Consider the following 21,798-nt stretch of genomic DNA (forward strand, 5'->3'; position numbering starts at 1 on the left):
ACATTACCGACGTCGACGAACTCACCCCCACTTTCCGATTTAAACACGCGGAAATTTATTACACGTCGTTTCGATATTGCTCGAGTTTCCTTCGTAGGGTCGCAGAAATCTCGTCGTTCAACCCTGATCATCTCTCTACACAAGCTCGCGATTTTTACGACGTTTCTTTAAATCGAGCTGCATCACGATAAAGGTTAAGATAAGATTAAGGATAATTTATTATTTGCTTATTAAACATTCGAATAAGCGCATCGAGCGTCCGAACGACTCGTTAATTCTTACGAATAAAATTTCTATATCACGTTCCATTGATACTTGGGCACTCGCTTCCTCGATTATCGACGTTTATCGATTGTTTACGAATTCTATATCTTAATCGCAACGTCGCGCAGATCGCGTAGACATTTATCGGCAATTCGGCAATATGTATTTAAGATATTTCTACATCGTTTGATCCGACAAATCTGGAGCTTTCTTTATAAATATTTTTATTTCGCGAGGCAGAGATACTTGTCGATATGAACGTAACTTAACACGTTGAACTTTGGCCAACCAGCCGGAAGTTAGCTTGGAAGATTACCAAAAGATAGTTTGTGAAGGGGGAGGGCGGCAGTCATCCTGGCGCCCGTACAACCCCATTTGATGATGACGAGAAAATAAAAACAAAGAAGAGAATGTAAGTTGCACGGATAGATTTGCATCACTAGCGATTTCCTCTTGAACGCTTCTCATAAGCTGCTACACTTTTTTGCACCTTCCATGCTCCTCTTCTTATTACTCCCTCGATTGACACAGTTATCGATTATCCATTTTCCATTTTCCTAGCACCCCATTCCCGTTAATTTATTGATCCGTAGATCAAGAAATTATATTATCTTTTGAAACGTTTATATTCAGAATATGAAACCCATTCTTTCTCTTCCAATAAATATATTTTCTAGATATTTGAGTTGCCTTTAAATATCAATGTGCTGCCTGCTGGGTCGCGCTTCGGCAGAATGTAATTTGAATGCAAGAACGAGAGATACCCATAGTCGTCAAAGATACGAGCATGTCTCGCTTCAACAGGTGCAGAAGGTCGTTCTCTACGTAACAAACCTGTACGTCATAAACTACAAATCTAATGAATATTTAATCAGTATAATATAAGCTACAAAGTGCTACTATCAGTAGGAACGCTCAACTGTCGTGTTACTTAACTGCGTCACTTAATGCAACATCCTTTGGAGATCGAACCATCGATTGATGATAACTAATCCCCGAGAGGAGAGGCGAAAAAGTCTCTAGCCGCGTGTAATAGCGAGTCTATACACTCGCACGAACTTTCTATTTGGTTCTTTCGCAGACTCTTCCCGTTCATTGATTTTAGGAATCGCATACTAACGTAATCTCTCGATCTTCTAAGAACGAGTTCGTCGAGAATATTAAGTTTGCAAGGAGGTTGTGTACTCGTGCGTTAGACGTGATCGATAACCGGTCTGTAAATTCTCTGCACTAGGAAAATAATAATCGGTCCGCTGCGATAACGTGCTATTGGTGAAAGGTTGCTTGAGTAGCAGTGGCAGTACCGGTTCGATTCTTACGAATCACAGCTCTTGACATTTTTTTTTTTTCGATCGATTGTCTTATCGTACATCGATGGTTAACCGCCTTGTCTGTCCGCTTTATGTTAGAATATTTTTAGAAAGTTGTTTGAATAATTCGAGATCCGATTGAAATTCTTAATTTACAACCGATAAGATGAGGTGTATGAAAGCCTAGGAACTTTTATTTCAGTGGTAATTTAGAACGACTATCGTACTAGTTGCGGATTAATAAGGAAACGATCATTTTCTAAATCATTTATCCTGAATCTTACGTCAACTTATTACACAGTCGCGACTTATTAATTCAGCCCGAGGCAACGTAATTGTTTACAGAGATCTAAAAACGGCGTATTTTACGCTAATTTCGATGGTGTTAAACCATTGCATTTCCATTTATCGCTCATTTCACAAAACGTTGATAGTTTCTAACCACCCTTGAATGTCCTTGAATGTCCTTGAATGGAAGCAAAGTGGCAAATTGATGATCGTTGTTCGATCGTCTTGATGGAAGATCGTCGAAACGTGTTTTGATGGGATTCTCGACTCGGTTTGGATGCCTCGGTCTATGAAGCTATTAGGTAGTGTGCTGATAACCACGGTGGGGATTGTTCGGAGTCGCGTGACGCAACGGAGTGGGAGTAAGTAGACAGGGAACGTAGTGGTCAGACATCGTGGCGCTATGCTTTCAAACGAAATCTTACGCTTCGTTACACTTTACTCTACGTTTTCGTCCTTCGATCGATCATCGCGCTCAGGCAAATATTTAATTTCAGTACAATCTCCGCGTAATATTCCCCTGTAATTTAGTAATTCGATGGAACATTTCATTACGTAACGTAGCATTTTTCCCAAATGTCACGAAATCGAACGATTTGGAAATTGAAAGACTTCTCATTTGGCTATTTTCACCTCTCGTGGATCATCTATTTCGAACTGGGCCGATCAGATGTTTCATTTGGGTAGCTGCCAGTTTTCCTACGCTACTATATCTATAATAAGAATAGAATTATCAAGATGTTGCGATACATTAACTTTCCGATATAGCAGCTGCGATCCGTTGAGTCATTTTTCACCGTTTTTGTGTAGGTTTTGGCTGGTTTTTGGTCATACGAAGGTCGTATGAAGTATGCTCGATTCTTAAATACTGGTCGATGTAGTCGATGTAAATATACATCTTAGATGTACGTACATAGAAGAAGAAGAAAACCTTTTCATCCACGAATGGATTCGTTTCATCCATATACAATGGATCGTCTCCTAGGATGTTAATTAATCCGAGAACGGGCGCAGTTCGATGTACGTGTTTGTATGTATGCGTGGCGTTCGATCGATAGAACTTCGTTTCGGAAGTTGGTGGTCCAGCGAGGATACAAGCAAATGAGTTCCGAACCGAGTTATGGAGAATTCGAATTATTGCCCCGAGATCGCATCGAACGCTGTGAATCCATCACGAACACAGCGCTGTCTAGAAACTTGTCGTCTTTTCCTTATCTTGCTTACCGTTTTACTTTTACTTCGGTAAATACTTCTTCGGATAATCAAAGCCAAGAAAAGAACATCGGATCCCTTTTATTATTTGTTCAATGTTTAATCCTTGACTAGAGAAGGCTGATCACAAATATTTTATCGTATGGAAAAATTCTCATACAATCGCTCGATTTATTACTCAAAGTTTGGTAGAATGACAAAAGTAAATATAACTTGGATTAGAAGAAACGTGAGACCAGAATGTGACCAGCCTTCGCTATTCGAGGATTAGATTTAGTTGTTGGAATGACTCGTAATGACAGATGATAAAACCTATCGAATCCAAAAAGGCTCGACTAGCCGTCCCCTGATTGGACACAATGTTCTCCAATTAATTCCGGAAGTCGAGCGCGCGCGTTTCAAAGCGATCGATGATCCATGACTGGAACAAAGAAGCCTCCCCCGTTTCGCCAACTATCTTCCAAAGATAATGCCGCGAAACGCGAATCGCAACCCTTATCAACGACGCGCGAGCCGACAAACAATGGCGGCGGACAATGCCGGCGATCGATGACAACGAATTTCGTGGCTGTCGCTTTCTCCATCCAGTCGCCTCGTTTCTCGCGTTCCCAGCGTTCTCCGATGTTCCCGCTAATTAGTACTACCCCCTTCAAGCCCCGTTTTCGGTCTACTCATCGACGAGAACTCGGCTCTTCGAGCTTTTCCACGCTCGCGTTTTAACTTTTCGCTTACGATCGGCCTTACGATCGATGATCTATCATCAACGTGCGACGATATCCATAGTATATCGCGAATCTATTAATATTCAATTTAATGTTATAATATTATTCGAACCGTTCAGAAGGCACACTCCACACCTACTCTACAAATTCAAAGGCAGGAAAAGGCGGTGTTGTTGCAAACACTTGGTGTCCCATCCTCGTGAATATTTCAAAATTATCGATTGTCGCGATATTAAGTAGACTCTTGAATTTTTTTGCAGAAACATGGTGTATTTCTTATTTTCTTTTCTTTCTTTCTTTTCTGTTTTGTAGAAATTTACGAAGAATTCGAATGCGATTAGGGGAACTTTCGCGTAGGATGATTCGAATTTGATACAGAGAAGGAATTCGTCTCGATCGATTTAAGCTTGTTCCACGCTGATCCAGGATTAATGCTTCTCCTCCAAGACGATCCCGAACACGACGAATTTCTTGCGAAATTCGTGGATGATTCATTTATTATGACGTAGGATAGAGCAATCTGCCAAATAATTTCCCCATTAGTCGGTTAATTTGGATCGCGCCGACAAACATTCCAGGCTGCGTGGAATTTGCATGCTGCTCGTGTGAAATCTATTTCGACGTTCTTGAATTACCAACCACCCTTTGAAAGGTTTATGTAGAAAGCTCTTCACGCGTTTGTTTCTCGCGGACGTTTAGCGACTGTGAATACCTAGTTGCAAATCGTTTTCATTTAATCAGTCGAAGAAAAATCTGGCTGAAATGAATTTTAATCTATCGTGTTCTCCGATGGTTTCCAATTTTACATTTTACTCTTGAACCGTCTAAACGAAAAGACTTAAGTTGAAAAAAAGTGACGAGAAGCGATTCATCGGGCAGACATCGATTCGTTGCGATGATGGTCGTTCGAAAATGGAATCTCGTTGCAATTTTAACGCGATATCGACCGAGTCCGAACGCAGAACAATAGACCGCGTACGAGACCAGCCTGAAGCATTGCCTAGAAAGGTTCCTCTCGGTAACAATTTTCTCTTCTTTCCCCTCGTCTTCGTCGCCCTTTTTTCCGCCTACTCGTACGCTCTATTTTTCTACATCAATCTTCCTCTCTCTATCCTCGCTAACGATATCCATAATCTTCTTTGTCGTTCTATTCTACTTTGTCTTTTCTCTTCTATGTTTCCTTTCTCTTTCTCGATGCGTCCACCCTTCTCTCTTAGTCTGTCGGTTCTCTGTGCTCGGCTACTGCGACTCTCTTCGCGCGATTCTTCTCCGTTATTCGCCACCCCTTTGCCCGATCTCCGCGTGTGTTTCAACGATACAGAGAATCCTCCCCTGTGTTTCTGTCGTCGGCTCGGTTCACGGTGGACCCGCTAACTGAGCATAATAAAGCGATCCATCCAGCCCTCGTATCTGCCTATTTATCTTGCTCAGCCGGCTTTTTCCGAGGACGTAGCCGGCAGACAATCAGCTAGCCGCGCGATAATGATACACGCAACAAGGACGAAGTTGAGCTTACACGTGTAACAACTCTCTCCCGGCTAGCTGTTGGTTCGGCTGGTTAAAAGCTCCCCGGCTCGAGGGAAAAAGAAACGACGCGATTTGAAAGCGAGAAAATAGCGGCCGTCGGAGAAGGAACGACGCTAAAACGTACGGAGAACGGGGCAAAACGCGAGATAAAAACCGGCCCTTGGAAAAGAAAGAAACGCGGAGTCGGCGGAGAAAGGGAGAAGGAAACGGCTGGTGGAAAAATGAAAGTAGGTGAGGGAACGAAGGAATAGAGAGAAAGAAAGAGAGAGAGAGAGAGAAAGAAATCGACCGATACGGAGAAAAAGGGAGAAACCGGGTGAAAGAGTCTGGTAGGAATCCATTAACGAGTGCCGTTTTCATACCTCTTCTATGCCGTCGCTCTCCCTCCCTCTCTCTCTCTCTTTCTTTCTCGTTTTCGTTCTCGTTCTCCAGTTGCCCCCGCCTCCCTTACCTCGTCTCTTTTGCTGTCTGAAAGAGCACCTACCAGCACAATAGATCGTTCATTACCGATACCGGGTGCCGGTGCGACGCAGACCCAGCCGAAAGTAGAAAGATAATAATGCGAGAAAGGAAGAGCGTGGAAGGCGCGAGTTCTCGTCGCGGCTCTATGCCATCCCTCCGCGAGTATCTCCCAACGCTTTAAGTGCTAAATGGAAAATGTATCGCGGACATCCCTTCTAACTATACCCGTCAATTTTCTTCTCTTCTCTCTAACGAGCATCCATGAAACCTTTCCTCGCGAATCAGCGAGAATTTCGCGTCCTAGGTCGTTGTCCACGAGGGCGATACTTTTAACCGAAAATCTTGCAAACATCGTGCTAATAATGGTTTTAAAAGATTCTTCGCCTTTTAGAAGCTTAACGACTCGTCTTGCTTCCGTTTCAGCAACGCAGCAGAGCCGTGAAAAGTCCCGGTAGTGACAGGACAGATAGGATACAGCCGCGACCACCGATGGCGGCCGCGAGCTTTCCGCCAAACTTCTCAAACGTCGGCATATTGGAGAACTGGTAAGTGATTGTGTCACAGCTTGTCACGCTTTCGAATTATTACTAGAAGCCTCTTAAAAGTCTCGAAAGCTTCGTTAAGACTAGAGACTTGCCATGAGGCTAGAGCGGAAATTCGTGCAGGCGCCTCGATACCATTTTCTTCTCTCAATTTTTTCCAAATTGCGAAATTTAGGTTAATCCGTTGATAGAAAATTGACGGGAAATAAATGGTCGAACGATTATATCAAAGATTTAAATAGTAAGTTCGCGCTGCTTATCTCTCCAGTATTTGTAAGCTTTCAACTTTCGTACTATTTTCATTTTCCTTAAATTACCAAATCGATATGAAACCTTCAGGACTTTAAATGCCTCTTAAATCAATAAACCGTTTCTTTCATTTGATTCGTTATGAATTTTATATTTGTGCGTCTACTCAACTAACGATGTCGACCAATGGCGCCACGCTGTTAGAGTTAACTACTCGTGCACGATAAATTATTTACTTTACTTTTCGCGTATTCGATTATCGAATTTTCTTACAGGATAACGCAATTGGACAATGACGAAAAATCACGATACGTGAATTTACTTCTCTAAAACGGCATCTGTAGACTAAATTTCATTGCATAAGATTAATCATCTCGCACGTTTATCGTTCTGTGCCTATAAAACATCCAAAGAGTGCATATATACACATCGCAGCACGAATATATGGAACGACCTAATATTTCCACTGTAGTTAGCAGCGGATAATAACCGAGGCGGCTGCACGCGCCACCAACGTCTAACCGAACCCGTAGTGTCCCATTGAAAGCTTCGTTTGAGCATTAAATATCTATTCGTAGTGCATGCTGTTTGTGTGTGACACGAGCGTCAATTAGAATCAACGAAGACGTACATGTTCGCGATGGAATACTTCGCTCGTCGAAAGTCTCTTCGTGCTGCGTCCTTCGCCGATACTTCTTTACGCTCGTTACGCTTTTCGATAACGATTACGTTTCGCGCTTTGAATGGAACGTTGATCTCGAAAATTTGAAACTTGCGAAATTCTGGTTAGGTGTGTTCAACTCTGAAGGAGGCTTCGCAATCAACTTTGCCGTGGTTTCTTGATTAAATATCGCAAAGTGAATTAGACGCGGCGCTTTTTAAATGAAATCTTCTCGTCTTAACACTGGGACTATCGAGGGCTGAAATAAAAGCGAATAAACAAGATTTTATCCATATACTTGAGAAAGGATCGGTCGAATGCAAAAAAGTACATCGTCACGAATAGAAACTTCCATCGACAATTATTAATTCAAAAGTTTATAAATATACCGTGATAGCTCTAGCGCCTGTTGAGTTCTAGAAAGGATTATGAATCGTCTATGTTCTCGCGCCTGTTAAAAAAAGCGGCAGAGCATAATATTATGGGAATAATACTCGAGTACTCGCGTTTAAATTGAAATTTAAACGATTCGTCTTGGCGTGCTACTTCTGAACAGCGGCCATTGTCAACCAAATCCGCACATCGCGAAGACTGAATCCACCTTAAAAGTCGTCTGGCGCACGGAGAAAGGACGAAAGCGTCAGAGGAGGCATAATGGGACAAAGAAAGCGGCAACGGGCCATTGTTGCGTGCAACGAAAAGCCCGAAATATACTTCAAAGAAAACGAAATACATTCGAAGCGCGGTTATTGGTACGGTGAATTTCAGATTTCAACGAGCTTGCGGGTGTCCCGCAGCCTTTCTATGAAAGTGTTTTAACTCTTGCGGAAAGGCTGTAGGATACCCGCAAGCTCGCTGAAATCTGAGATTCGCCGTACCAGTGCTCCGAATGTATTTCGAGTTAAAACACTTTGGAGATTTCTCATGGCGATAACCGTCGTTGAGATCCTTTCGTCATAAATTGAACGCGTCGCTGGCTCTTCGTGCTTGCTCCTTGTCAAGGTAATTCAGAAGCAATTTCATTAGAAGATGAAACAACGAGAGATCGGCGAGCAGATTTCTCGAGCGTTATTAATGGTCCCCGTGTGCACCGACGACGGAATTGCCGTGGCGCGTTCGCACTCTCGCTGTTGATATCGTGAACAAAGTGGTGCGGACAATACGTGATTGTCGTTAACCTTCACACAACGTGACATAGGCGAAAGGTCAGACGAATCGCGTAGGTTTGGTCAGCTAAAAAGTAGGTCTACTCTCTCGCGCGCAGTTCTGATTAAAACGTAGAAGAAGGGAGCGGGGCACGTTGTAATTTTACAGCCGGGACCGTCCCTTTCTTTCGCGCTCTGTCGACTGTCAGGGAGCCACGATTAACTCTTTCTTCGCGGACTTCCTTTATTACCGAGCGAAGGGCACGGAGATTCCGTGGATCGAACGAGGAAAAGATAATCGAGCTTTGTGACTACGACGCACTACGATCTCCAAGATTATGGCTTGCCCTTTTTACTACGACCCACTCGTCGTATTAATGGCGCTCATGACTTAAGCTCTCTATGATCGGTTACTTTCTCTCGTCGATCGTTAGATTCGAACTAAACGAAACCACTCGTTAGTTTCTTCTGGACTACCCACACGACTGAATTACATCAAAATTGCACACCCGAATCGTTAACGTTAATGCGATCGATGAGTATGAGTGATGTACGAAGAACGCGAAGAGTACACAATGGCGATCTAAGTATTTCTCTCGTTTTCCAACATGCAACGTTCCTTTATTTCTCTGGAGCTATTAATTTAATAGGTCACGCTGGAGCTCCGAGTGTGCCGAGGCTTACACCTATTACTGCAAATCAACGAAAATATCCGCTACCGGCTCTTTACAACTACCAAGGAGTTGGCGAGTTGGCTAAATCGCGGTGTCAACTTTTTATTATATCATTCACCGCTGGGTATTCAGATCTTACGGTTGATTGCTTTAATCCTTAGCCGAAATAATTCCATGGAGGAAATAAACAGATAGAGGTGTGAGATTTTATGAATATTTTCTCGAATTATATCAAGTTTCGGGTTCTTTATATTCTGACCACGCACGTCACGAGGACGATGGATATTTTTGTTGATCGTTCTCTTTGTGCGTGAGCGCAATTACTTCTAAAATTCGACACGGGAGATCAGGCATCGATCATTCGGGAAGAGATTAATGGCGTTCGTCCCAAGGAAAGCCGTGCGCGCTATCTGCTCCGATAATTCGGATTGGATTCGACGGTTATTCCTACCATAATTCCCTGTTAAATGGATATAATAATGGTGCAATTAGCGGTAATTAAATGTATGCCGAGGAACGCGTGACTAGATATCGGTTTGTTAAGTTGGCGAACACCTGTGACGCTTACTATTTTTAATGGTTCATTGAAGTAGGAAGAAGATGTTCCAAGTGACGGGTGGGTTGACTGGCGTGGTGTTAATTTATTTCATGAGAGAAACACACGTACAGTGTCAGGTGCAGGGACACCCACGCAGTGTAAATTTGGCGACTGGAATAACGTGGGTGGCGTTCTGAATTAGCTAATGTCAAGCAGAACCGTAGCCTATTGCCGTTTGCTATTTAACAGCGTTAAAAAAGGATTTGAAAGTTTAAAGAGTGAGAGTGGGTGTAGAAGGGGTCAGAATCGTCTGATCGTCGTAGATCATAGAAGCGATGCTTGCGTTTTAATACGTGGCGTTTTAAAAATTGACGCTATGTGAAATAGAGACGAACCGATGAATTCGAAATTACTGAAGATCCTTCGAATTTTTTGAAACCGAGTGGTTAGAAACCGCTCGTCGTATATTCTATTTGCACGCGACATGATCGGTGAATACTCCGCGGCGTTTCTACGTCACGCTGCCATTATCGTGAATATTGGAGGATGCGCGCGACCGTAATCCTTCAGAAGCGGCTCAGCGTTCGCAAATGGAGCGTTCGCGGCTATAACGATAGGCTTTGCCGATGCTTTCAAGATATGGGACACCGGCTGCTTTTCCACGACTTCACTAATTTAGTGGGAAATCCAGTCATACCGCAACCGATACGACGAATTTAGTCGAGAAACTCTGACAAATCGTCGCGTCACGAGAATATAAGCTTAAAAGTGAGTTGCCCGGCGGCATAAAACTTACGGCACACGGTCAATTAGACTACAGCAAAAGGATTAATAACATAATAGCTTAGCGCTAAAAAGAACGCTGACTCGAAAATGATAATCGAAAGGTAAATGTAAGGTTCGAATATTTTTTTAGCGTCGAGAGACGAATGAAAAAATTTCCAATAGTTGGACGCAGACGAGCAGAGGCTGTCTGTGCCGCCCCACGTTTTAATTACACTTCGCACAAATTTCGACGAAATACCCGAGGAGCTGGCTCGCAATTTTGTACCGCGTAACAGTAAGGAATAAAATAGCGAGGAGGTTTGAACGGTGGAGAGATCCGTTGACCTAAAATATGCGGCGATACAGCGCGGCAAATGCGCCGGGAAGATTCCTCGATAAACCCGTAACACATATCGAACTATATCCCCGCGGCCCGGGTATTTTGTGTTACGTGTATCGTAACTAATATGCCGCGTTCGAAACGTTCGCCGCAAAATGTGAAAAATTCCGAACCTTCGAATATTTCCAAGCTCATACTACTGATGTACAGTGGCGGACACTGGCCTCTGATACGCCGACTATTAATACGAGTATTAATCGACCCGTGTGCCAACTGCGCCGTGAATCTCCAGCTTTTATTTTAGACTGCCGCTACATTTTCGTAGCCAGGATGCGTTCGCTTCAATCTCGTCTCGTTCCACTAGCAAACTTTCCATACTAAAGTTAGACCGTCAACGCGATGTTAGATCACGATAAACGCACGGAATGAGTATTTCAGCCTCGACGACATATGTTTGATCGAGAAGCCCTTTGAAAGAAGTGCACATAGGATAAGACGGTGAATCGGGTGAATCTAGTTGGAAGTTTTAGTTCCAACTATTTAATATCAATTAGGGTTATTTTATCTAAGTTAATATCAGAGTGTTATCTTATCTGCAGATTCTATGATCTCAAGATTCTCGTATAAGACAATTTCTAAGAATCCTAATAATCGCGAACAGGAGCGTATTTACCATAAATCCACAGACCTTTTTTCCAGAAAGGTCCTCAACTTCTTTTTCCGAATAATCATTAGGTTTTCTAGGAGAAAGATGCTCCGATGCGGAACGACTTCTCGCGGAATCGCATGTCGATCTAGATTCCGATTCCCGTAATTATAATTATCGCGTGCAGGTCGCGAGGGCACTTCAACAAAAGGGAATTTCTTTCGTTTCAATTACGTTCGAGATAACAAGGTGATGCTTGCATCGGATCAATTGCGAAATAACGAAATTAATTATATCATAATTGCGGTGTACAAGTTATACGTCGATAATAAGCGAGGGAAATCGCTAATCGATCATAGACTATTGCAGTTATTTCACATATTTTGCACGGTGTTGCTTTCGATTCCAGAGGATTTATCATCGTAACACTGGATGAAACAGCATGAAGGGAAAACGCGAAACATCAATGATACACACCAATGAAAAACACACAAATTCATCGTGGCGAAATGGGCCACTGTTTACGAAACCATGATTCTTCCAGTCCCGAGAGAGTTGTAAAAGCAGTTTGCAGCCTCGTAATAGCGGCTCCTCTCGTTGAGACGCAGTTGCTTAGTACACTGCCACGATTTTGCTCGAGAAAACAGACGATACTGAATTGTAAAAGTCACAGTTCCCCTTCTTTTCAACGGTAAGGACTCGACGTCAGAAAAATTATAAGATCGATCTGTAACATTTGTCGGTCCATCGATCTCAATTTTATCGGACAGGACGATATTTTAATTGCGATTGTTTTCCTCGAATTGTTTAAAATTAAATGAAACACGGAGAAATTTCATTTAGAGAAATATTGCTCTTCGTTGACTGAGATAATTAAAAATTGAATACTTCAACAATTTTTGATTGGATATAACATTTCTGCGAATCGAAGTGAAACAATTTCCATTTGGGAATCCCTAATATAAGCATTCGCTTATTGTTGCAGAGACTACGACACAAAAGTTAACGAATTCTCAGGTTTTTTTTTTTTTTTTTTACAAAAGCTTTGGTCGTTCTCGAGATTCAAACTTCGTGGTTCGATTTTATTTTTCTCTCTCGTTGAAGTACCAAACTCGATGACGTTAAGAAGAGTAGAAGAATTCAATTAGAAACAAATGAAAAATCCGCGAGAAAATTATTGGGAAATACTCGCGAAGAGGAAAAGCTAAAAGTTAACGAAACTCGAAGTCGGCGAATGCCAGGTATCTTGAGACTTGGCGTTACGCTCGAATTAACGTCTACACGGATGGCTTCCTTTCTCTGCGTGATCCTCGTTCCTCTCCGTTTACCGCGGAAATGCGAGTTTAAAGAGTGCATTCGTCCCATCAAGTTGACTATAAATAGACGGCCAACAGACGTTTTACCGATAACACGCTATCCTTTCGATGTCTTTCTTTCATCCGTTAAACTGTAATACGTTCGTCGTTTACAAATAAATCACCGAGAAAATATAATAGAAAGAAAATGGCAGAGAAACGTAAATTACACCAGGGAGGATTGAATCTTGCTCGCAAACGTCTTTGTATCGATTATTCGACCTCACGTTACGTCCAATCTTCTTAGCTACCGACATAAACGCCAGAAAATCAACAAAAATGGAGTTATCGTACCTTTCTCCGTATGATCTCCGATTACGATTAATCCTATCTAGATGATCTTTTTCGCTGTAATTTCTAACGCGATCTTACGCTTCGATAAATCTCACTGGTACCAGAAAAATTATATTATGGTAACTAGCAATCTCGCTTATGACAAATTGTCGTATTAGTCTCGTAAGGGTTGAACCGAAAACGAAACACGTATACGTACACACATAATGGTATTTCGATCTTGATAAAAATCTATATTGATTACTTCAAACACCTCTACCCGTTTCTAAAAATTGTAGTAAGGTGAAAATTGAAACGTGTCATTTTGACAGATTTAGCGATTCTACTTCTTTTCCCCGACGTCCGATTCTGACCGTAAGTCAAACCTCTCGGCCACCTTCCTAATTCCGATTTTTCTTGGAACGTACTCCCGGCGAGGCCACGACTCGACGATTCTTCGATCGGAATGACCCCGGGGCTGTCGATACTGGTTCCGGTGTCCGATAAGGGTAACGAAGACCCGTACTTTTGTCGTGCGAGGAGAATACTACTTTCTCGCTCTTCCCTCTCGTTTTCCTTTTCCTTCCTCGTTCGCTCGGCCTATTCTTTCTTCTCTGCCTATTTCCTTTTCCTCCGCCTATCCCTCCCACCCATCGGCCACCCTCTCGTTCCTCCATTGCCGCCCTCTCTCCACTCTCTTTTTCTCTGTCCCCGTTCCTCCGTCCCTGCGTCTGTATGCCTCGAATCGATACGGCATCAAGCTCGAAACAGGGCTGGAGAGTCGATGGTACGACAGGGTTTTGGTAACGATCTTGCCGTCTGATATACCTGCCAGGATATCCCACGAATCGACACGGGCTCAGTTTCGCGCGTTTCCACGTCCTTCCCGACATATCTCTCTCTCTCTCTCTCTCTCTCTCTCTCTCTCTATCTATCTATCTATCTATCTATCTATCTATCTGTTCTTCTCGATCCTCACGTGATTCTATTTCAGAGCGTAACACATTCATCGTCCAGAGTTTACAAGGTCTTAGATATTAATATACCCGAAACAAGAAAGTTACAAGAGCTAGAGGATCGATTTTAGTAGCGAATTCGTATAGCAGTTTCTTCGAGCTGAACTTTCTTATTTAGCCGGTGAAATGTCGGGGGCTTGGGTGAACTAGGGGTTGGGCGTGGTGGATGCAAACAGCGAATGGTAAACAGTAAATCGCGAAATGGCGGCAGGGATAGAAATCGTTCTCGCTCACGCATTCTCGTCACGATGTGCACCGGCTGGCACGGCGCGCCAGACACAAGCCGTACTTTACTACTTACAGTCCCTACCCCTCGTTCCATCCGTTTCCTTCATCCCCCTTCCTCCCATCGAACGCATACTTAACCCATTTCTGTGCGGGATGCCGCAAAATCAAGATTTCCTTCGTTTCCTCCCCACTCGTCAATCGATCGGTTTCTCGATCGATCGAATATAAATTATTTTATTTAACACTCGCGACCCGAGAATCGTGGAAACGACCCCGCTTCTTGCAGTTTATAGACCATTGCCATTTTGTTTCGTACTTATAGACCGCTTTCGAGGATAATTTAGCGACCAGGCTAGCCTTTTGTTTCTTTAATTGTCCTTCGTTTTAAACGACATTATACAACGCAATTTAGGAGTGAACCGAGTGCGCTTGTTTTCGCTCGTTTCGTTGAAAAAGCTAGCTTAATCTCATCCCCGCGGCCGAGAACAATGTCCGCTGTAGCCACTGAAGAACGAAATACGAGACGGCCGATAAGATTCTCAGCTTCTCGCGGTAATTGCGATCGCTGTCTTCGAAATGAGCTTGAATGGACGAGTTTTGTTAAATTTCTGCCGACGTGATAAGGAGAGAAGAGCGGCCATCGAAAGAAAAAGGCATGTATCATAGTTGATGGTTGGTCTTTTTCACTTTTTCCGTTTCTAAGTATGTATGCTAGTAAATGATAACGATACCGCACTATACGGGATCAAGTTGTTACCTAAAGCGGAAGCACGGAACGTTCCCACGACTGTTATTGTTATTGCAGCCGATTTCTGGAATAAACTGCCAGACCTAGGTTCACGGAAAATTGAACTTTTTTGAAATTAAGGAACCGATAATTCCGTTGCGATAGTCTTCATTATGTACATATATAGTACATATGTCTAAACTAAGGGGATACAGAGGATAGATTAAACTATATCTATGATCGGCTCAACTGAGATTTTTTTCAGATTTTTGCTCTATAAACTCGTATTCTTATTAAAGTAAGAATGGTACTCGTATGACTACGAATACATAGTATCATGTGCAATCTTAAATTAGTCACGTGAGACATTTTTTCAAAAATTTCATGTAGCCCACGATTTCATTTTCCCCATTCAACGAGGCATAGGGAAGAAAATATATTCCATAGTTCGTCACAAGGAAATGTCGCTTGAAACTTGTACGAGATGAAATACGATATTCTCCCTTTATGGGACCCTGTAGTCTCAGGGTTTACATAGAACAATGTAATCCCGCATCGTGTTTCTTGGATGAATAACACGTTCCACGCGAATCATGGCTAGTTTCCATACTTAGAAAATCGGGTTAGCGAAATATGTACTCTTATGATCTACAACTTCTTTGTCCTCTTTTCCTCGGCATCACTATGAAGTATCTGAGCTTGTCAATTTTCACTATTAAAACGAAAGTACTACTTCCGTTCGGATCATATACTTTCTAGCGTCCCTATTTTCTCTGGCAGCAGATTCGTTCCTTACTTTTCTCTCGGACGATGTTTCGGCTTCACCAGGGACGAGATGGAAACGCCGTTGCAGCTGGCCAGTTTACGCGCGGCAAGTTACGAAATTTATGGCAACGAGAAATTTATAGATTCAATTTCCGCGATATTTAATCGGGTCGTGTCCGAGCTCCGCTTAGAATTCAAGCAAAGCCTCCCGGTTAATCGTTCCTAGCCATTCGACCGAAGAAACGGTCTGCAACATTCGTGCCAACAACTTTTTTCCTCCTCGTGCAGGTTTAACCATGTATATATTTATTGTCCAAACGTTCGGCCATTTAAACGCTTACGTACAAACTTGCCACGATCTTTGCAAGTAAAAATTACACGGATAGAATGTAACGAATAGTAGAATTTTCTTGATTTTCTTTGACATAAAATAGATTTATCATATATCCAAGGTTGTTACGTACGGATGAGATACGAGCTGTTTTTCGCATGATATGCCGATTAGTAGTATCGAACACACGTTAAAAAGGAAAAAGTACGTGTTCGTAAAGGCGATAGAAATATAATGAAGAAATAAAGAGCAACGTTAATTATCCGGAGCGGCGAGCATCATCGCGATCTCAACGTATCGCGATTTCAAATTACAATATTCACGGTTTGCTTGACATATGCTGTGTATTAAGTATCTACGTTACCATCGATTAACGTCGCGAGTTAATTAGTAAGATTGAATAATTTATTTGTCGTAGCATTCGATTAGATTCAAGGTGATAAAGATACATGGAAGATTAGTGGATTAACATTAGCTTTTGTCAAATTAAACAATTTAGATGTAATGTATTTCTGTTTTCTAACTTGTTTTTTAACATCCTGTATATTAAGTAGATTGTAGCTTTTTAAGAATTCACGACAACGGGACTTGGTATCGTACTAAGCGTCTTACGATTAGCGTAATTAATCTTCCTTGACTAGTTAAAAATCGATCGTCGAGTTCCTTATCGCGTATTCATGAAAATCGGAACATTCCCGAAGAGGATCGTTGCGAACGAGTACCACGATTCGGAGCTTTTAACGTCCTCAGGGTATCTGTGGGATAGATACAATTACAACATACTTCGTTAGGTAGATCCGCGATGTTATCTCCCGAAGGAGGATTGTCGACGTGCTGCGTCGTATCGCGCAAATTCAATTTACGTAATAAAATCGCGCGTCCGCGATGTCTCGGTCGAAGTCACGGGAACGAACCGAAGCGTGAGGATAGGTTTCAACCGACGACGCCAGAAGCACTACGACTGTTCTCACCCCAGCTGTCTTCCCTCCCTCGCGAAGCTTCGTGTTACCGGACGAGGAAGTCCGAGAGTACTTCCTGCGTTTTGTCTCGGCCGAACCAGCTAGAAACCGTTTGCTTCGCATCGAACATCGAACTCGTTTGCCGTGTCACCTTTTATATCCTTCTCGGCGATTCTAACTGATAAATAAAAAAATATTCTTGCGTTTAATAGACATCACTCGAGTTCTGTCGATATACCTGCGTATTACAACACTCTTCTACTCTTTACAGGAACTTTCCAATTTTTACAGGATACATTTCTTATATACACGTATTCTTACCGTCTTTGAAAGAGAGCTGCTCGAGAGTTTCCACGAGCATTAATCATCGCTAATACCATCGGATAAAACAAGTTGTCGGGGAAGTTGTTCGAAGTATCGCTGCATAAAACATCATGCGCAAAACGATTCTTTAAGTAATTACACGGCCGGAAGTAAGCGAGTTTCGCCGTTTGTACGAAAATGGTATCTACTTCGCGAGATTAAAGTCACGGCGCTGTGTACTTGCGCCATTTAGATATTGCTTGGTTAGAACCCGTATCTGTGTTATTCGAATCATATCGATATTCGTAATATCCAGCCAGGGCTGATACGCGTGCCGAGTATCGAATCGAATGAAAAATGCCGACAATGGGAACAATACCCTTGTTCGATCTTCATTCAGCAACTTTCGAAATAACCTAGATATACCTATATTTTTAAGCGAAAGGAACGGGAACAAAGGTCGAACTTGCCGCTGTTTTCATATTCGATGGCGAACACTTGAACGCCATCGCCTTCCTTGGCTCGATACAAAAATAAAGAATAAAGGGGAGACACGTGTGAATCATCGTACGTGGCAGAGTCACCTCGCGATAAGATTCACTGGCTGTCTTTTTGTTTTGTGTCTCGATGCGACTTACAGCCGTCAAATAACGTCGGCACATTTACCTTGTGTCGAGGCACGCACGTCCAGAATCTGGCCAGCGATTTGGAGGCCGGCCAGCTAGTCCCAGATCCTGACCTGCCCTCTTGACATTCCACCGTACAATTCTCAAGCAAAGTGGCGGTGACCGAGCGAATGTACGGTACAGAGGATTGGGTTGAAGGCCTGGGAAAAATGCAACAGTAATTACAGTGACAAGTTGGGTATACCGCTCTCGGTATATATATTGTGTATATATATGTATATATATTTATATATATGCGAAAAAGGTTTGGAGAAGATAATAAAAGTATATAACAGTAGGAAAAGCGTACAGTCGAACTACCCAAGAAACGTATTCAGATATTACTTTTCCAGGTCTTCGCTTTATACTTTGTGTTGATTGTTTATTCGACCGAATGGTACCTTTTACTATATATAGCTTTTACTCTTAGCTGGTTTTATACCCACTAGTGAAACGTGCGCGTTATTCAATTGCATAAGTTGGCTCGTGATATTGCCTGTCTGGTCTGACGCTGATTTCCCCACGTCAAGCCCATCGAGCCCACGTCTCTTTGTGTCAACGCACACGTGTTGAAAAACGCCCAGGCGTTAACATTCTCGATCGTTTCTTGCGAAAACTTTAACTTCTCCCGTGGTTCGTGGAAACGCACCGACAGTTCTTCCGGAAAAATGTATTGTGCCGCGTCTACGGAGAAAACGAGCGTGTGAACAGTGGCAGTTATTGGCTTAAGACTCGGCGATACAAAATAAATTTTACCCGGAAATTTTACCCGGATACGAACTCGGCATTCCATAAAGCTGCTGGCGAGTTGATTTTCACAAAGGTACAGATTCGAACACGTTTTGGATAGTATCAAAATGAATATCATCGAATTTTTCTGCTTCCATTGACAGCTTATACGCGAACTGTCCCCAGAAATCTAAATCACATTTTACACATTAACGAAGCAAATTTCGTTAAAAGGTTGATCCCTTTTAAACTTCATCCACCAATTTCGCCTGATTCGCTTGATTCGCTTAACTGCAAACCTGAAAGTGCATTTTATACATTTAAAATGGAACCTTTTTATCGTACAGTTGTTTTTCTAAACCTGCAGTTTCGCTCGATTCGTTTTAATAGTAAAAGCGTCCAATATAACGTTGGTAATACGATCAACGACTGGCGAGCTTCCTAGGAGAAAGGAAACGCGTGGCACATACGAACGAGCCGTCGAGAGGCAAAGTGTGTCATCAATTAGAATCCTTAATCCTTTCCGTCTCCGGCAATGTGATTCGTTGCACAAACACGAGGGCTCTTGGCGGATGAAGTGGCCCTCGTAACAGGGCTCAGAATCAAGAGAAACACAGTTCTCTCTACGTACAGTGACTGACTCGTCAGTTCGTTTACATACTTCTAACTTCTAGAAAATGCACGTTTATCTTTTTTTTTTTAAATAAATTTGGGATGCGCACATTGTCGTTGCTATGTCTAGTGATCGTAAGCGACGACAATTCTTACTTATGCATATTTCGAAGTTTCTCTATCGAACTTTTTAAATAGTGAATTGTATTAATAGTAGATACTTACTTTGATTCCTTTTTCCTTTGCAGTTAAAAGGAGGATTAAAAATATGGAAATTATGTCGAATATAGAAAAAGGAAATAAATAGAATAGAATGATGTGTTTCAAAGCACACGACAAAAGTAACGAAATTCTGGTTGTCCATCGAGGGGTCTGAGGTCCTTGAATGGCTACCCCAATCGCCTGACTCAATTCCCATTGAGCACCTGTTGGGTCTATTGAAAAAGTCAGTGGTTGATTTTACTGTGGGAAAAGGTGCAACTAAATTATACCGTATAGATAGTTGCTTACAAGATTTCCCTTAAGTTTTTGTGCTCTTTCCGATAATAAATATCAGTTTATATTTATCAAATATATAGGAAATCAATTGAAATGAATACAAATTCGTGCAGTCTTAAGCAAAGCTAACTCTTCGATAGACGTTAGCGTTGTTAACAGCAAAAGTAAAAGCGATCGTTTATTTATTCCTTCGCGTTTAGATTACCGATGAATGGATTACCCTTCTCGACAAATCTTGTCAGCGAACCGCGAATAGTTGAAATTTTCTTGCAGCAGTCGAGTAACTTGAAAACCGCGTACGATTCGAAAACCGATATTCGTTGGTAAAAGTAACCGTTTAGTGGAAGTTGAGAAGCATTTAGTGAGCACCACTGCAAAGACTGGACTCCCGGCCGCCGCGGAACAGCACGAGGCGTGGAGTCTTTTAGCGAAGGGCAGAGGAATTGCGAACAGGCATTCTGTCTGTGTGCGTGCGCCTGTTTCGTAGTACGCGCCGCGGCCGCGTTCGCATAGGGGTGCGCTCGCTTCTCCCTCCAGGTGTCCCAACCTAACCTACCCCTACTTCGCGGTGTATCCCTTGGTTCGGCCAATTCCCCCTTCCCCGTAGTGCTCGTCGTCGGTCCGTGCGGTCGGTTCTCCGTGCTAGAGATCCCTTCGCCTATCCCCTCTCTGTCTGCCACGGGTTTCCCCCACCAATAGGTCGAAGAGGCGAGCGCACAGCTGCCACACTGTGAAGTGCGAGGACTGGAGAGACGCGCAGCGACGCCGTTATCGTCTAGCCGGTCGTTTGGCCTAACCTACAAAATTGTCGTGGAAAGAAGAAAGGGGGGTCGAGAGAGAAAGAAGGAAAGAAGAAAGCCGACCGTGAGAGGGAGAGGGAGACAGAGTGGCCGGCGTGCGTTTCTCGTGTTTTCCGGTTCTTGCAGTGACTCGCGTCTTATCAATCGTGGGTGTTGTTACCGCGTTGAAAGCCGGTCCTCGACTCGCGCGGTTCGTCGTTCCTGTCATCACGACTCGCCGTTCCTTTCTTTCAGTTACTTCGTATGCGCAGGCAAAAGTCAGCGACAGCCTGTTCGAATACCGGCGTAACAGAGAGACCCTTTGTCTCGAAGAGTCGGCTTATTCGAGTTGGCCGGTGTGTGCGGTTTTAATTCGCGAATATTAGCCGGTCCTGGTTGCTGTGTTTTGGCGGTACTGTGATTTAGGTACCGAGAGAGGCAGTCCGTAACACACGGTCGCGCGTCATCGTGGCCCACCGACGCGACATCCTCGTCGTTTGGTTATATTCATATCGTCACGACCTTGAACTTGTGCGTCTATATATCGTATCGAGTGGTTGTGTGTGGTTCGTTTAATCTGTGACGTCGAGACGTAGTGCGAGGAGAAGGTAGAAGAGAAGGTACATCGAGAAGAGTCTACCGGTTGAGAACCAAACGACGACAAGGATCCTGGAAGCGACCGCGTCCAACGATGTTTCCCTATACAACATTCCCGGCAGTAGGGTAAGCAAACGACCACTAGTCCTTCGTTTTTCCTTGCGGTTCAAGTCGTTCGACGGCAATCCCCTGTCCGTTTTCTTTTTGTATGTCACATGCGTGCGTGTGCGTGTGTGTGTGCGCGCGCGCGCGTGTATGTTCACCGTACGAAAGACCTGCTTTTTCTCTAGCAGCGAATACGCGTCTCGTCCTGCTGCATCTCACACGCTTCAACCATCTCGTGTCCTGGTGTTCGCATTCCTGTTCATGTTCATTTTCATGTTCATGTTCGTGTTCTTTCTCCTGTCCTTGCGTTAACCCTTTCATTCTGGACTGTTTGTTTTCGTCGTGCTCGCCTGTCATGCTCGCTTCGAATCGCTTGATAATGAGCTTCACGTACGTACACGCTGCCTGCGTATTTGATCTTGTGCCCATGCTTTATTTCGCGTAGAAAACCGGCCAGAGGAAACAAAAACGTGTGCAACTGGCATCGCGATGTACGCGGGCGTATGTGTGC

General features: G+C 43.2%; 1 protein-coding gene across 8 annotated transcripts in view; it reads left to right on the plus strand.

Moving 5' to 3' along the window:
- Msi (RNA-binding protein musashi) overlaps positions 1 to 21,798 on the plus strand; it is a 120,970-nt gene that overhangs the window by 53,170 nt on the left and 46,002 nt on the right. For 5 of the 8 annotated variants that reach the window (XM_072015267.1, XM_072015261.1, XM_072015260.1 and 2 more), the window contains one exon: positions 6,209 to 6,330. Coding sequence is in view for 6 of the 8 variants with exons in the window: in XM_072015261.1 (XP_071871362.1) it covers positions 6,275 to 6,330 (56 nt within the window). In the remaining 2 variants the exon portion in view is untranslated. Of the gene's footprint in view, positions 1 to 2,140; positions 2,225 to 6,208; positions 6,331 to 20,489; positions 21,309 to 21,798 lie in introns of those variants that run through there. The other 3 variants (XM_072015265.1, XM_072015266.1, XM_072015268.1) reach the window with 3 other exon arrangements.

This window comes from Bombus fervidus, chromosome 13 (genome assembly GCF_041682495.2).
Source record: "Bombus fervidus isolate BK054 chromosome 13, iyBomFerv1, whole genome shotgun sequence".
NCBI lineage: Eukaryota > Metazoa > Arthropoda > Insecta > Hymenoptera > Apidae > Bombus > Bombus fervidus.